The sequence below is a fragment of the Notolepis coatsorum genome, assembly GCF_963971535.1.
Source record: "Notolepis coatsorum genome assembly, chromosome: 17".
NCBI classification, from domain to species: domain Eukaryota; kingdom Metazoa; phylum Chordata; class Actinopteri; order Aulopiformes; family Paralepididae; genus Notolepis; species Notolepis coatsorum.
The window spans coordinates 6,609,252-6,626,229 of NC_140181.1; the positions used below are offsets into that span (position 1 = coordinate 6,609,252).

At 46.8% G+C, this 16,978-nt stretch overlaps 1 protein-coding gene across 1 annotated transcript in view; it reads left to right on the plus strand.

Annotated features, from left to right (window-relative positions):
* LOC311243439 (cullin-3-like) overlaps nt 1-16,978 on the plus strand; it is a gene marked incomplete at both ends in the record, with an annotated part of 117,268 nt that overhangs the window by 51,179 nt on the left and 49,111 nt on the right. The window contains 2 exons of the mRNA XM_084332669.1: nt 1,028-1,476; nt 2,860-2,970. Of these exons, the coding sequence (XP_084188795.1) occupies nt 1,028-1,476; nt 2,860-2,970 (560 nt within the window). The remainder of the gene's footprint in view (nt 1-1,027; nt 1,477-2,859; nt 2,971-16,978) is intronic.

Genomic DNA, 16,978 nt, shown 5'->3' on the forward strand with positions numbered 1-16,978 from the left:
CCTTATCCGAATACGCTGGCGATGTGGGGGGCGGTGTCACTAAGTGTCCACCTGGTGGGGTTTTGATGCCTGGTGTCATTGACCTCTCCGGGCCCCCGTTTTCCAGGGGATCCAGTCCCTTCAGTGGGTCTGGGTCTTCCTTCGCGCTCCGCTGCTACGGCCTTGCCACGGTGTTGGGTTTGCTCTTGACCCCGTGATTTCTGGGTGCAGTAACGAGGTTGTTCCTTCCGTTCATTCCCGGGTGGCATGCGGGTTGTGCGCGTGTGTAGTCGTGGGGTCAAGCCACGGTCTGCTCACCCTGTGCGTTGAGTTGCTTGAGTGCCTCTTCGCACGGTCGGATCCGTCGCCCTCCCGTGAACCTCCAATAGGGGGGGTATCCTCCATTAGGGAGGGTCGGGGGGGCTCGGTCCTCCCCGGTCTGATGGTTGTGGGGGGCCTCAGCGGGGTATATAGGATATTTCATTAATATTTGAAGCTCTTCAGGCTGAAGGGTGCAGTGCCTCACATGCTCTTCTCTGTGGCTCTCTGTACATCTGCCCCCCCCCACACACATGCGCCTCACACACAGTGCCTGGTCACAGGCCGGTCAATGGAGCCACTTTCTCAATTAGCTCTTGTCCTGATCAGCATGACGACAGCTCACATGCTACCATGTGCCCCCTTCTTCTGATACAGGCACACATAGGCGCACACACGTACTTACACACGCACACGCACGCACGCACACACACACACACACACACACACACCCCTCCCCTTCTCTTCTTCATCCATGAGGTATAAATATGTCATGTAATGTGGATATTCTTGCTTCTGATGCTGGTGAGAGGGAGCCCTGTGGAGGGCGGCGGACGGTTTCTTCTTCTCTGTGCAATAAAGACTCCGTTTGAATACAACTTTGTCGTTCTGTGAATCTTTGGTCCGCTGGTCCATAACTATATCATTTCAAGGACTTACGAGGGACAGGTTATCCCTAACAAATGGAGGTTCCAGTGAGCATTGATGTGGGCCAGCTGTACCCCAGAAGGACGGAACGAGAACTCCTGGAGGAATGGAGACACGGAGAAGAGAGGACGGAGCGGAAGATCCAGGCGTTCACTGCCAGCTGTCTGCAGTGCGTCTGAATCAGGGGTGAGCAGCCGCAGCCCCTCAGACGTACCACCAGACGACCCTCGACCAGGAGACAGAAAGGAGGAGACGGAGAACAGGCCGGAGATGAACACCGCATCCAGGCACCGCAAATCATCGACAGCAGCCAGGCACCGCAAATCATCGACGGCGAGAACGGGAGGAACCGCAGGAGGTGGAGCTGGAGAGACGGTGGGCCAGCTGAGGAGAGGTGGAGGGGACAGTCCAGAGACACTGAGGAGCGGCAGACCAGAGAAGACACTTTTGCCTAAGGGGACCGCACCCTGGAACGGGAACCAGCTCAGGAAGGAGACCCACGCCCTAGAAGACGAGACCAAGGAGTGCACTGTAATAGAGGGGTGGGTTCCTCTGGGTTAGGTGAATGAGTAAGGGGGGTCCAACAGGGTTTGAAGTGTATTGTCTGAAAAATTACGAATCTGTGTCTCTCTTTCTTCTCTCTCTCTCTCCCGTTCCCCCCCCCCCCCCTCCCTCTATCTCTCTCTCCTCTCTGAACGTTGTTTAGTTTTCTTTTGATGTGTTTAATGGTTGATAATAGGCAGGTATGGTCCATTAATAAACTGTTGTGTTGACATAAATTAAATTAATGTCAAAAGGGGGAATTATAGGATATTTCATTAATATTTGAAGGTCTCCTCCTCTGATAGCATGATTGTCTCCTCCGGGCCTTCAGGCTGTAGGGTGCAGTGCCTCACATGCTCTTCTCTGTGGCTCTCTGTACATCTGCCCCCCCCCCACACACACGCGCCTCACACACAGTGCCTGGTCACAGGCCGGTCAATGGAGCCACTTTCTCAATTAGCTCTTGTCCTGATCAGCATGATGACAGCTCACATGCTACCATGTGCCCCCTTCTTCTGATACAGGCACACATAGGCGCACACACGTACTTACACACGCACGCATGCACACACAGACACACACACACCCCTCCCCTTCTCTTCTTCATCCATGAGGTATAAATATGTCATGTAATGTGGATATTCTTGCTTCTGATGCTGGTGAGAGAGAGCCCTGTGGAGGGCGGCGGACGGTTTCTTCTTCTCTGTGCAATAAAGACTCCGTTTGAATACAACTTTGTCGTTCTGTGAATCTTTGGTCCGCTGGTCCATAACTATATCAATTCAAGGACTTACGAGGGACAGGTTATCCCTAACAGATACATTGGTCGGGCTATGGCTCCCGCTCAGCCCCTGTTGCTGAGCAATCCATTAACGTCATAGAACGAAGGGTTATGTATATAACCTAGTTCTATGAGTTAAATGGTGCGCTCAGCACCTGGATGCCGCTGCGGCCCTTGATCTCGCCTTGTGGTGAAAGTTTGGGAAGGAGGCGAGTAGGTGACCACCTGCTTATGAAGGTAAGCGGAAGGGGGTGTGGTCAGACGGATGTTGGGATGTAAAGGTATATGGTGGAATTTTTTATTCAGTGCACGTGCACGAAGTGAAGTACAGTGCAGAACAGGTGCTGAGCGCACCATTTAACTCATAGAACTAGGTTATATACATAACCCTTCGTTATGTCATGGCTGGCATCCAAAGTGTTAAGGTCTTGCACCCTGAACAATTTGTGCTTTTCTTCTCCTGTTTTGCACACACTGACTTTGAATGGCAAATGTGTAAAAAGTTAAAATAAAAAAAACTGTAGGTGATATTTTTCTGGGGTGCGACGGTGAGTAACTGTTCCTCCTTGTCTTCTGCTCTCTCCTCGCAGACCGAGTGTGGCAGTCAGTTCACTTCCAAACTGGAGCAGATGTTTAAAGACATGAGTGTCTCCAACACCATCATGGATGAGTTCAGACAACACGTACAGTCCAATAAGGTTGTAAGACTGCCCCACACACACACCTACCTACACAAAACACCTTTGTCTTAACGCCTTCACTGCCACACAACAGAAGGTTAGCCCTTTACTGTCACACAACCGACGGCGATGCTCCATCATTAGCATCGCCGTCGGTTGTGTGATAGTAAAGGGTTAACCTTCTGTTGTGTGGCAGTGAAGGGGTTAACGGGGAACGCTCTGGGAGTTCTCAAATCAAATGTATTTGTAAGGCCCGACAACACACGTTAATTTGCACATTCTTGGTATCTAGGGACATCTATGGACCTCAGGGAATGTATTCACAGTGTCAGAAATATTGTGTCTATTACTAGGCTTGCTTAAATTGTGCTGTGCTTAAATTTAAACATTAAAAACTGCCACTGATCTCGTTCAGTACCTTCTTGAGATCATGTGTACAAAAAATCTAAGGAAATTAATAAAGGGAAGATGATTAAATAGAAGGTTCTGTAGATACAGTACTGAATTCTCCCATCCGGACCAATGCAATTTGAAATATTATTATAGAATATAGAATAGGAGGCTTATAAATTACCTTATTATAGCCAATTCGCACATTTATATATATATATATTAGGGCTGTCAGTTTATTGCGTTAATTAGATTAATTAATTACACAGCAAATTATCGCGTTATGAAAATTAACTCAAAATTAATTACAAAAAAAACAAATCGTTTTTTTATTTTTATATAATTTTTTTTTATCTCATTCATTCCATAAGAACGTAGAATACACATTTACAGACTTTTCTTTTAATATGGTTCATTTGCATGTTCTTGGTATCCGATTCTAGGGACATCTATGGATCTCAGGGAATGTATTCCCAGTGTCAGAAATACTGTGTCTGTTACTAGGTTTGATTAAATTGTAATGAACCAAATGAGAATATCAATAAAAATTATTTTATCTTTGACTGAATAACGCCATGCTCAAATTGACCAGACCTGAAAAATCGAAGCAAATTAATAAATGGAAGATGATTAAACAGAAGGTTTTGTAGATACAGTACTGAATTCTGCCATCCGGACACATGCAATTTGAAATATGATTATAGAATATAGAATATCAGGCATAAAATGGTTATGCGATTAAAATGTGATTAATTAGATATAATTAATGTACAGTAGCTTTTTAATTTTTATCAGGGTGGCACCATTTTGAAACTATTTTCAAATCTAATTGTTGCTGAATGCTAACAATAGGGAAGAGAAACTAACTGCGTTTTCAAATTTGTCAAAAACATTACCTTTTGTGGCTTATTATCCCGAATAATAACAGTTATTGATATAATTCATACAGAACTCTGAACCTTGAACCCCTATAGAATCTTCCAGGAAGTGTAGTTCTGAAAAATTCCACCGCTGATCGACAGCTAGTGATGTATATTACAAAATGGCCGCAAAAAGCCTACAATTCCCATGGTTAAAAAATATCCAAAATGGTCGCCCTCGCGACTAGACTTGTCCAAATCGAAAAGTGAAATCTATCTAATGACACTTTTAACCTATTGCTAAACTAACGTATTGATGATAATATACACTCTACATGCTGTTGTGACATGTTAGTGATGTTAATACTTGAATACGTTTGAAATTTAAATCGCTACTTTCGGTTGAGTGAGCTAGGAGATGGCAGCATAGGAAAACATGCTCTCGACTAATTAAGTTAAAAGTAGCCCAATACGACTCGAATCAACTAAAAGTTTTGTGACAACTGGATGCAAGATTGGGCGCCTTGAGAATGCCTAGAAAGACGAAGAATTCAACGCAGATTGAAATACGCGAGGTAGAAGGAGAAGACCAGTTAGCTCCCGAGGCTAGCAGGGCTATGGAGGGGAATGACCCACCGGCCAGCAGTGACACGGAGGATAATGATACGCTGGACGGCGACGGAGAACAAACAGACGGAGCGGGCCTGGACCTCATACTGAATGAATTGAGGGAGTTCAGGAAAGACAACAGCCAGCAGCTGAAGAGGATTCGGGAAGAAATAAAGAAAACTAACACGAGAATCGAGGTGGCGGAAGAGAGAATAGAGACGGCTGAGACACGGATACAAGCGGCGGAGGGGGCGGTATCTGAACTGTTGAAACTCCAGATACAAATGCACGCTAAACTGACTGACTTGGAGGGTCGCTCCAGGCGTAAAAACATTAGAATCCACGGAGTTAAAGAGGGAGCAGAAGACGGTTCTCCGTTAATGGTTTCCTATGTAGAAAGCGTCACCGAGGTCCATAGTAGTCAAACTGGCCAGCTACAGGATGAAAGAAGAAATACTGAAACAGGCATGGCAGAAGCGGGGATTTCAACTTTTCGGGAGAAGGGTAAACCTCGACCATGACTATGCCCCCGATGTTTTGACAAGGCGAAGGGAATACGGCGAAGCGAAATCGGTGCTGAGGGAGAAGAATATTCGTTTTCAAACTCTATTCCCGGCCAGGCTGAGAGTTTTCTACCTGAATGCCTTCTACAACAGAACTGCATTTCCGCGTCTCTGATTGGCGAGGTCATTTCTGGTCATGTGACATGTACGCCCAATCGTGGGACCGCAAGTTTCTACCCTGGTTAAGCTTAGGCGCTCGTTCAAAGTTGGTTAAGGTTAGAGTTTGTCTTAGAGCATGTCGATAGAACGCCTGCCCTGATTCCGACTGTTAAGCTTAGGCACTCTTTCGAAGTTGGTTAAGGTTAGAGTTTGTCTTAGAGCATGGCGATAGAACGCCAGGTAGTTTGCAGGCTGTTAGACCCGGAAATAGGCGCAGAACTTGCTGTCCCACGATTGGCGCACATGTCACATGACCTGGCCAATCAGAGCGCAAAACTCGAACGCGGAAATGCAGTTCCGTCGTCGAAGGCATACACGCGGAGGGGACAGTGCTATATGGATCAGCGGAGGATGTGATTAGCGACATGGCCAAGAGGGGGCTCCAAGTGACCGTCATCAAACAACCAGAGTCTCTTTTGGAGCAGGTCCAGCACTTATCGTGGAGCATGAGCAGGAAAACGGGGAACAAGGAAGCTGCTGGCGGGAGGGGAAACTACAAAGATAAACTCCAGGCTTTCAGGCGATAGGACCAGGACTCAGAGTGACTGTAAGTAAAATGGAAAGTGATGGAAATTGACGTTTACCGGTGAGCCCACTGAAGAGCCGGGCTCAGGACATTCTGGACAGACTGTGAATAATTACTGCAAATGAGAAGAGTACTTTGTTGGCAATAACTAACGAATATACATGTGTGGTCGGGGCTGTTTACTTAGCCACATAACCTAATGGACAGCAGCATGGACTGGAAAATGCTGACAAGTGAAGGCCCTCTCCCACCAATAGGGGGGAGAGGTTATCCCTCAAAGCCCTCTTACAGTCGGGGCTCAATTAGGGTCATAAGGAAGACCCCACACATGGAAGTAATTTTTTTGGTTAATGTTTGTATTGTGATTTTGCCCATTTACGTTTTTTTTGTGGCTGCTGTTCTTTGCAGCCTCAGGGGGGTTAACTTTGATAAAGTGAGTTCACAATCGATAATTGTGTTTAATTCTATTGGACAATATGCAAGCAGTTAAAATTGTAACGTATAATGTGAACGGTTTACTCAATCCAATCAAAAGAAGCAAGATATTAACTAAATTGAAAAGAGATAAAGTGGAAGTGGCCTTTTTGCAGGAAACGCATCTTACAGACATAGAGCATGCAAAATTGAAGAGAATGGGATTTAAATACCAGTTTTCATCCTCATATCCGGCGGGCCACAGAAGGGGAGTGGCGATACTAATTTCCAGCAAACTTTGTTTTTAACTCACATTTGAAAAGAAAGATACGGAGGGGAGATATGTTTTGATGAGAGGAAATTTGGGCGGGACATTGATAACTTTACTAAACATTTATGCCCCACCTAACTTGAAATGGGAATTTTATAGGATTCTATTTGATTTGATAATAGCTGAGACTCAGGGGGTCCTGATTTGCAGGGGGGACTTCAACATTAGATTAAATCCTAATCTTGATACCTCCAAAACACGCATAACTCAGCCAAAACTGACAAACAAGAAAATAAATACTGCAATGAAGGATATTGGGTTAATAGACGTTTGGAGAGAGTTGAATCCACAAAGGAGGGTGTAGTAACTTCCTAGCTTTAACTCCTAGTCTGCGTTGTGATTTAAACCTTACAAAGCTTCTTAGAAGAACTACTCTTTCCAAATGCAGATAACCACTGTTTAATCTGGTTTCTGCTTACCCAGAGAGAAAATACAGCGCGGCCGTTGAAATGAAGCGAGATCTGAGCAGTTTGAAAAGAACCCGTTTTTAATGAAAAAAGGATTTCAATTAGATGTTACAAAAGAAATATTTGAAAGAATGGTGCAATGAATTCTACCGGGAGCAGTCGCTATGCCGAAGGTCAGTAGAATTCAGTCTAAATTCTCAATAAAAAGATCTATCTAAAAACATGTCTCGTCTCGGCTTCTTCAGATGTTATTTTGGAATTTGCCGTCTTTCTGCTGTATCTTCTCGTCGGTCGGGTTTTCCTTGAGTCAAAGGGAGTGTGTAGAATGAGCTGTGTCCTTGTCTCGTTCGTGGGATTGTGTATATTGTTCTGTCTCTCCGAGCACGGAGTTTTCGCTAATATCCAATTTAGGCTCCGCCTCTAATTCTACAGAAAGCGGGCGTTTTTCCAAACTCATACCGAGCTCCCTGATTGGAGAAACAATATCTCTGGCTGTCCATAGGCTAATCCACTACAGTGAATTTAGTAGTGGGCGTTCTTCCAACAGTTTCAAGATACCCTTACTGGGCAAAAGAGGGGGGAACGAAGGCCAAAAGGGGAACTCTTTGATCTTACTCTATTTCTGCTGCCTTTTGTTTAACGAGATAGCAGGCACCACACCTGGTGTTTATTCTCTACCCTTCCACAAAAGGCTTCCTGTGAGCTTGTGTCTGGCTCCTAAGGCCGTTTGACCAGATGTCCCCTAGATGTTGTTTGATCTTAAAACTGTGAAACCACACAGTCGCTGATTTTATCACCTTCTTAGGAGATAAAACAGCGACTGTCTTCTGGTTGAATTAGCTTACTGCTTATCTCATTCCCCCCACCAGGAGATTTGAGACAGCCAGCTGCATTCTCTAGTTGCTTTGTCTGCATTTTCTAATCTTGTAGTGTGCCTCTATGTTAAGGAGAGGGGGAGGAAATAGTGGGTGTAAATTACCTGTCCTATTTTCGCCATTCTGCGATCCATGGTGTGCAGTACAATAATACACAGTTTGGTGGAAATCTACCACAGTTTCCCCGGTTTGGGGATTAATGATCCCCAAGATACTTGTTAGTAATTTCTCAAACAAACTGTTTACAATTACCTTAACCTTACTGTTTAACCTAATTACCTCAGAGCCAAACCTTTCCAGAATCCTTCTGACTCATTTTCCATATTTGTTAGTATCATTTGCTTTCAACACCCACATTACTCCCTCCTCCACTGACCGACTATGAACCCATTTTTGTTTACACAGTTCTCTATTCACTCACACCGTTTAACAATTTCCACTCTTTTGCCGGTTATACACAATGTATCAGTTATATCAATTTCACTTCAGCCTAGGTCCGTCCCTTTATACAAAAAGATGATCGTACCAATTACCAGGTTTAGACTATACTTATGTGTTTTTTAACCAAATGTGTCTGTTTTGTGCAATTCACTCTGAAAGAAAAGACCTTACATTGCATTTACTATCTAAACATTTCTAAAAAAGGAGAGAGCTCAGCTAATGAAAAATGAAAAATTAATATGTACACGCCCTCTCCAAGGCCTATCAGTTACACTATCCCTTCTTTCGCCTATGTATACCGTTTAGTCTTCTGGATGACTCGTTTTGGTCGAGTATCTTGTTCCGGGCTTGTGCTAAGCACTGGTTCCTCTGGCTCTTCTGGTACCTTCTCCAAGTCCACAGAGGAGAAATTATTATGTTCCAATTCATAATCTTCTCCTCTGTCTGGTTCCTGTAAAAAACCTTCATCTTCTACTGGTGGCCAATCGTGGCCCCCTCGGTCTGGCTCGCCATAATCATCCGGGTCTTCCCCATCGTTTGGGGTTAGCGCCGCCTTCACTTCGCCTTCGTGTAACGGTTGCGACGCCCCGGTTTTACCGTCAAGGTCTTGTGGTTCAGGTTCCCATTCTTGGTCCGTATTGATTGCTTTTACACAATGAGTAACGTGAAACCACATAGGCGATCCTTCAACTTGTAAAGCCCTCTCGGTGGCTCGAACGACTTTGTATGGCCCTTCTCGTCTCGCGCCAAACCACTTGCGTCTAAATACTTTGACATAAACGTAGTCGCCTGGTATGATTTGAGGTGTAGTCTGCCTATTCACCTCCTCCCCGGTTTCATGCTCCTGTCTACTGGAGACATGAACCAGAATACTTTTGTGTATCTTTGACATGTATTTTACGTACTCACGCATGTCGTTGTCCAGGATGTCCAAACTCGGACCTTTGCCTGTCGCGCGCAAACCTGGTACTACCATGCAGCGACCTAACATCATTTCGTGCGGTGTCAGACGCAGACCGCGAATTTCGCTCGAACGACAAGCCATCAAAGCTAAAGGGAGAGCGTTTAGCCAATTCAAGCCTGTGTGTTGACAGATCTTTACCAATTTGTTTTTTAGTGTCCCGTTCATGCGTTCCACCAACCCCTGGCTCTGCGGATGATAAACGGCCCCCAATCGCTGTTTTATGCCTAAGTGTTGGAGTATTAAACGTACAGTTTTGTCGACAAACTCTTTTCCATTGTCGCTGCTGATCCTGTCCATTAAACCAAACCGGGGACATACCTCTTGGCATAGGAACTTAGCCACAGATGCTGCATCCTTGTGCCGGGTGGCGCACGCCTCCACCCACCTTGAAAAACGACAGACAACGACAAGAATATATCTCTTCTGATTAATGGGCTTAATCATGTCAATGTAATCAATTACAAGGTCTCGCATTGGGCCATTGGGCGTGGGGATATGTCCTGGTGACACACTAATCCCCTTACGTATATTGTTTTTCAAACATATTACACACCTCTGTAACACATGATCAATTTGACTGATCAAATCTGGCGCCCAAAAGCCATATTCTCTGATTTTTCTCCTTACCTCTCCTTTATGCGCATGGCAAAAGTCGTGCGCCGTGTGGATCAGCAGTCCGACCAGGCCAGCAGGAGCCACCACAAATCCACCGGCGTCGCGCCACAAACCTGAATCATCCTGACAAGCTCCCCTGGTTATCCAGAGGTTCCGTTCTACCTGACTAGCCTCCTCCTGGAAAGTCAAAACATCTTTGTAGGTTATCTTGTCCTCTAACTCAACTCCGTGTGTGATAACCAATACCTTGCCTGCTCTGTCAGCACCTGTCACTTCCTTGGCAGCTTCGTCTGCTCTTCTGTTTCCTCGAGATATCTTTGACTCGTCAGACTGGTGGGCAGCACACTTGATTATCGCAATCCGCTTTGGTTTCATAATTGCTTCTAACAAACGTTTAATCTGACTACAATGTTTTATGGCGCTTCCGTCAGCTTTCTTAAAACCTCGCCCTTTCCACACTGTTCCATGTAAAAATGCGGTACCGTGAGCATAACTGCTATCGGTATGAATATTCACAGTTCTGCCCTCTGCTATGTTACATGCTTCCGTCAGTGCGACCAACTCTGCTAATTGGGCCGAACAAGGTTGTGATAATGCTTCGGCTTTTTCTACCACAAATCCTTCGCCCTGTGACCTTACCACGGAGTAACCTGCTTTTAGTCCCTCGCCAACACGATAACAAGAGCCGTCAGTCCATAACTCCAGATCTGGACTGTCAAATGGAAATGCCTGCAAGTCTGCTCTGAGTTTAGAGTACCTCTCGACTTCGACTAAACAGTCGTGGGGTTCTCCATCTTCAGGCGTAGGGATGTCAGCTGCCGGGTTCGTTATGGAACACCTGACCAGCGTCACGTCTTCCTGTTCCAAAAGTCTGTAGTAGTGTTTAATGCGAGGCATCGTTAGTGCATATTTACCGGACTCCAACAGACTCTTTAAGTCATGCCTCACCATGATATCCACTGGATATCCCATCGTAATACTTGCGGCTTTTTCGTACATCGTATACACTCCAGCCATTTCTCGGTAGCATGGAGCCATCCCCATCTCTACTTCCGAGTAGGCAATTGAGTAGTACGCCATCGGCTGCGGTCGCGCCCCCACCCCTGTGTTCTGGGCCAACACCGCACACGCCTGCTTCTGATCTGGTGAAGAAGAGACGTATAGTATGAATTTCTTGGTATAGTTAGGCAACGCCAAGGCCGGCGCCTCTAACAGTCGGGACTTGATTGTTTCGAATGCCCGTGAGCCCTCTTCGGTCCATACCACTTTACTGCTCAGTTTATCAACGCCCGTTTCTTTCAGCATCTCTCTCAATGGTTTCACTATTTCCGTATAGTTCTCGACCCACGGAGAGCTGTACCCCATTATACCCAGAAATCCCATTAGCTGTCGTACCGTCACAGGCTTGGGTGCCGTCCTTATGGCCACCAAATGTTCTTCTGAAATAGCCCGATGGCCCTGTGAAATTGTTTGTCCTAAATAGATCACTTTAGGTTTACAATATTGCAACTTTTTCAACGACACTTTATGGCCGTTTTCCGCCAACAGTTGCAACAGTTTCACGGAATCGCGATGACATGTTTCCTGATCGTCCGCGCACAGTATCAGATCATCCATGTACTGAATGACCCTAGAGGTCATGACTTTATCCAACCCCTCTAAATCCTCCCTTAGGATTTTGTTGAATATGTGTGGCGAATGCTTTAATCCCTGCGGGATCCTAGTATACTCATAATATTCATCCTTATAAGTAAACCCAAAAAAATGCTGGCACTCCTCGCTCAAGGGCACACTAAAATATGCACTACACAAATCTATAACTGTATAGTACTCGGCTTTCGACGGGATAAATGTCAATAGCACATGGGGGTCGGGGACATCGGACGGATAGTCAAGTAACACCTCGTTGATAGCTCTTAGATCATGCACCAGCCGGTAAGAGGTATCCGGCTTCTCCACGGGTAGCAACGGCGTGTTGCTCCGGGGATCAGTTGTTTTCCGTAAGACTCCTGCAGCTAAAAGTCCTTTAATTTGTGGCTCGATTCCAGCCACTGCTTTCTCCTTCAATGGATACTGTTTCTTCCAAGGCAGGGTGGCCCCAGGTCTAAGCTCCACCTTCACAGGTTGAGCGGACTTGATTAGTCCAATGTCAGTGCTGTTTTTTGCTCTTGGAGGCTTGATGCATTAGGGAGTTCTCCCAGTGTCTCTTGGGATAATTGCACAGTTTGGGGACGACCCATCCCTGTGCCTTGAACCATGATCTTAATAAACCTTTTATCAGGGCTCATCCAGATCCGTTTGTTTTCTTTCATCTGTTCAAATTCTATCCCTTCAGCTTTTTTCATCATTTCGCCTATGTGTTGTTGATCACATGAGCTGATTACCTTCAAAGTCACATGGGGAACACTATCCATAATGTCGTGCTCTTTACGCAGATAGTCGCTCCGTGCAATACGTAACGCTGCTCCCTGTGGCCCCAATATGATATTGGTAGCATTCAGCTGTACTTTGTCAGGTTGCACCCTCAGCCACTCCTTAGTCTGTGACGAGTTTGCATCTCTATGATACTGCAGAGTGCAGTGATAGGGGGTCTTTGGATCCCTTGCTTCAGGCATATTGGCAGTGATAAATTTCTCCCATTGTAAGGCGGGGCCAAGTAGCTCTTGGTCCAATCCCCCTAGACAATAGATCTCTGGTGGTTGACTGTCAATTCGTTGTACCATCTGATACTACTGGTCTTCTCGTTCGGCTATCACGCAACCCTCCGCAGTACATTTAATGTCCATCCCCAGTAACCCCAGCCCATCTCGGCCGAGTAAGTTAATAGGTGTGCTCTCCGAGACCAGCACAGGGAGAGTCGCTTCCCTGCCTTGATATCTCAGAGTCACAGGTTCGGTAACAGCCGTCAGCTGGTTTACTCCCTCAAATCCAATTGTCCGTACATATCGACCGGACAAGGTTAGGTGCGTCGCGTCTTGGGGTTGTACTACCGTGTAGGCCGCGCCGGTGTCTGCCATCATCTCGACAGATTTGTCATTCACCGTTACGCACACAATAGGCTCCTCCCTTAAAGACGACACTGACAGCTGACACCTCCCCATTGGACTCTCTGGGCCTCTTCATAGTGGTTCATCTGGCCCTCTTGCTGGATTTACCGGGCCATTGTTCTCATTCTGGTCTTGGACTCGGGGTTGGCCTTGGCCTGGCCAAGTTCTTCCCCGGTCTCCCCCTCTGGCTTGATAGTCCTGTCCACAGTCCCGTGCGAGATGACCAGTCTCCCCGCACGACCAACACTCCATCCGCCGATTCTGATTCCGGCCTCTGCCTCCACCTCTTCCTCGTGGTTGCCACCCGATTACTCCTCTTGACCTTTGTTGTTCTGGCGCATAACCCCCTTGTGTTCCCACTTGAGCCCGTCTCTGTCCCTGTGGTTCCCCTTCATAGCCTGTCCCATCTCTTGGTTGTGGGGCCTGGACTAAGGCTTGAAGGTATTCCACTACCTTTACTACCTCGGTTGGCTGTTGGTACATGATCTTACATTGTTGTTCTGTATCCTTCTCCTTTGCTCTTTGCTCTTTCTTCCGATACAGTTCAACGTAATGCTCTATTTGATCTATATATAATTCCAGCGCCATCTTTGACAATGACACCACCTCGGCCAATTTCTGTCTTACCTCTATGGGGAGGCCGTTTTCAATCTTGGTTCTTAACTGGGCTTCATGCATAGGGTCAAGTCCCGCCTCCTGACCAGTTGTGTTCTTCCACGCGGAGTAGGCTTGTTGTACGTATTGCCTGGGGTGCCCTGTTGTCTCCAAAGTACCAATCGGAATTTGGTCTGCGTGCAGTCTCATTGGATAGGCTTCTCGTAGGGCCGCCCACGTTACTCCCCTGTACGCTGTGAACAGGTCCGCATCATGCGCTCCAGTCCCCACATGGCCATGCAGGCGAGCCGTCTCCAGTATCCTTTCCATGCCGTCTTTTCCCATCATGGTTGTCAATATCTTCTTGACATCCCCCATTGCCATTTCTGTGCCAACCATCACCTCCTCCAGTTTGGCAATCCAAGGATTGGCCCCATTCTGGAGGGGCGGCAATTTCTCAGTCACCTGTGTCATGTCCGACACCTTCAGGGGGTGATATTCCAGGTCCTGTCCTCTTATTATTATAGGAGCCATGCGGATAGGGGCTTGCTTGTTTTTCATCTGTGATCTTGTCTGTCTTCTCTCCCTTACACGCTCTTGTACCTGCAAGAGGGCCTCTTGCTTCTCTCCTCTTTTGTCTTTCAGGGCCATTTGCTTTCCCTCAATGCCAGCCCGCGTCCTCATGAACGTATGATATTCCTCCCCCTCCGCTTCCATGGTCGCATAGTCGGGTTTTTGTCCCGCTAGGACCGTTTGATCTTTGTCCAAAGCCATGAGCCCCTGCTCTATCTCCGTCAGATCGTCTTTTATCTGTGTCATCTGCCCCCCAAGTATGATGTCGATAGTCTCCAGCTCCTCACCTACTGCATCTATAGTCACAAGCTGTGGTATTGTGAGACCAATCTTGTGACTGCCAGGTGCTACCCCCTTGTGGGCCTGGGGTTGGGGGGAGGTAAACTGCTGGGGGGGAATGAGCTCTCGATATATAGTACGGGGCGTAGGAGTTGGGGGGCCTTGGGGGTACTCCAGCTGGTGGACAGGCTCTCTCTGGTAGTCTCTCTGGGGGTCATACTCTCTCTGAGGCTGACCGTGGGCCTTCTTCACCCTTTCCCACTCTTTCTTTTCCCACTCTTTCTCTTTTAACATTGCCTCATAGCCTTCCTTATTCTTTCTTTCAGCTGCTTGTATCACTCTTGTTCGCTCTGTCTGCTCTTCTATCCTTTCCCTTGGTCGTGGGGTGGTTGCATACTCTCTGACTGACCCAGTCTGGGCTGACCTGTCTGGTCGCCGTGAGGCGGCCACACCCTCTCTGTCTGACCAATTCCAGTCTGACCTATCTGGTTGCCTAGCTGTCAGCTGAATAGATGTCTTTGCTTGTCCCTTCTCTTGGTTCCCCAGATCATCTGTCAACTGGTAAGGGCTTATCATCTCTAATAAAGGTAAGATGGGGTATATTGTCTCCCCCTTCCTACTGACATATGGCGGGGGTGCTAAAGCTCCCTCAATTCTTTCCTGTTGGGCCATAAAATAGGAGGCTGAGGTGGGTGAGGCTAACTGCACTGCACTTTGGGTGGTGACAGGTGTTGTCTCAGGGGCCAGGGGAGCTATGGTGACCTGGACTACCCCCTCTACAGGTTTGTCTGCATCATTGCCATTTGCAATGGCCTTCTTTTCACTTTCTCTTCTCTCAGCTTCCCGTGCAAAAGCTTTTAAAATGGTATTTTCTTGCAACCTTTTCTTTGCTCTTTCCTTCTCTTTCCCCTGATATGTGTATGCCTTAATTAGTGTTCCTATAAGAGCTATTAACTCCAAATCAAAAGAACCATCGACTGGCCAAAGCTTCCATCTATCATTCCATCTTCCTGATATATAAATTGCTTTGTCCAAATAATATTCGTTACCTTTTGTCGTGTCGTGTTCATTGGCAATAATTTGTACTGGACTTTCTTCCATCCACCCAATTAAGGTCGACTTACCTGCGTCGGTCGTGTCTTTTATCTTTTTATATGCGCTTAGATTGTCTCGTTTTCGCCCCATTTTTTCTCTTGTCTTTTTTATCTTGTAACAATGGCAACAGGCAGAACAATAGCTTGTGTAATCCCTATCTAAGTGTAGGTGTCTATGCTTTTGTGACTATCTCCTACTCGGACAGCCAATAGTGGCACTGTGGGCCCTTCCTATTCTCTTCTGTCCCTTGTTCAGTTGAAATTCCTATTCTTACCTGATTTGTGGTGTTCCGCGTGTCCAATCGAACTGCTGTAGATCAGAGCACACAATGACAACAGTTCTTGTTAATTTATCAACCGGACTTGTACTTTACTCTGTCTTTTTAATCAAATTCCTAAGAGGTTCCTATCATTCACTGTACGAGTATCTTTTTTACTTTCCTCATACACTCTTATACATGAGACAATTGTAATTGATACATGTGTGTGATACCACCCGTTTCTACTCCCTGTTTTTCTTCTCGTTCGATCTCTGTCAACACACTGGGTTCCTATGTTTCGAATTTCCGCTCTCCTTTACTTCCGCTTGATTCTGCTCCAATTCTGATACCCCTCGGAAAACAAAAACATCGTGATTAATATAGTTGCATTCATTTTTTCACATTCTTTTTCATTATTCAGTACCACACCCCCCAGGGGACACCTGTCACCCAGACACGTGTCCCCCAGAGGTAACCTAAAGAATGCCACAGACGCCGCGCCACGCACGCCGTGAGGTGTCGACCCTGTTTACTGAAGAGACCTTGACAGCCCCTCCACAGTGACCTAAACCCACCTCACCACAGGTACACAGCAGTCAGCATCCCGGCAACCTCTCCCGTCCTTCAGGCCAGTATCCCCAGAGTCCAGTGCCCTGCCGGACGGCCATGCATAGCCGACCAGACCCAACACCGAACCCCGGGTACACCGCCCCACATCATACAGTCACTCCAAACGTACCTACTATGGGAAAAAAAACACAATTGTACACACAACCCTATCCCGTCAATTGCAACGCACGGTCGTCCAGGAACGTCCCCCGCCTCACACCCACACGCACGCCCCGGGCCCTCCCACTCTCCAACCCTGAATGTCCACCACCCAGATCAGAGAATAGTCGCCAGCGCGGACGCCGGGCACCACGGCTTTATCGGAACGCCCACACCTACCCTGCCACCCTCCGCGCCATCCCTTATCACCATCATCGCATACGCAGGTGCAACCGAGCGGTGTGGGTCCCCAGACGCAG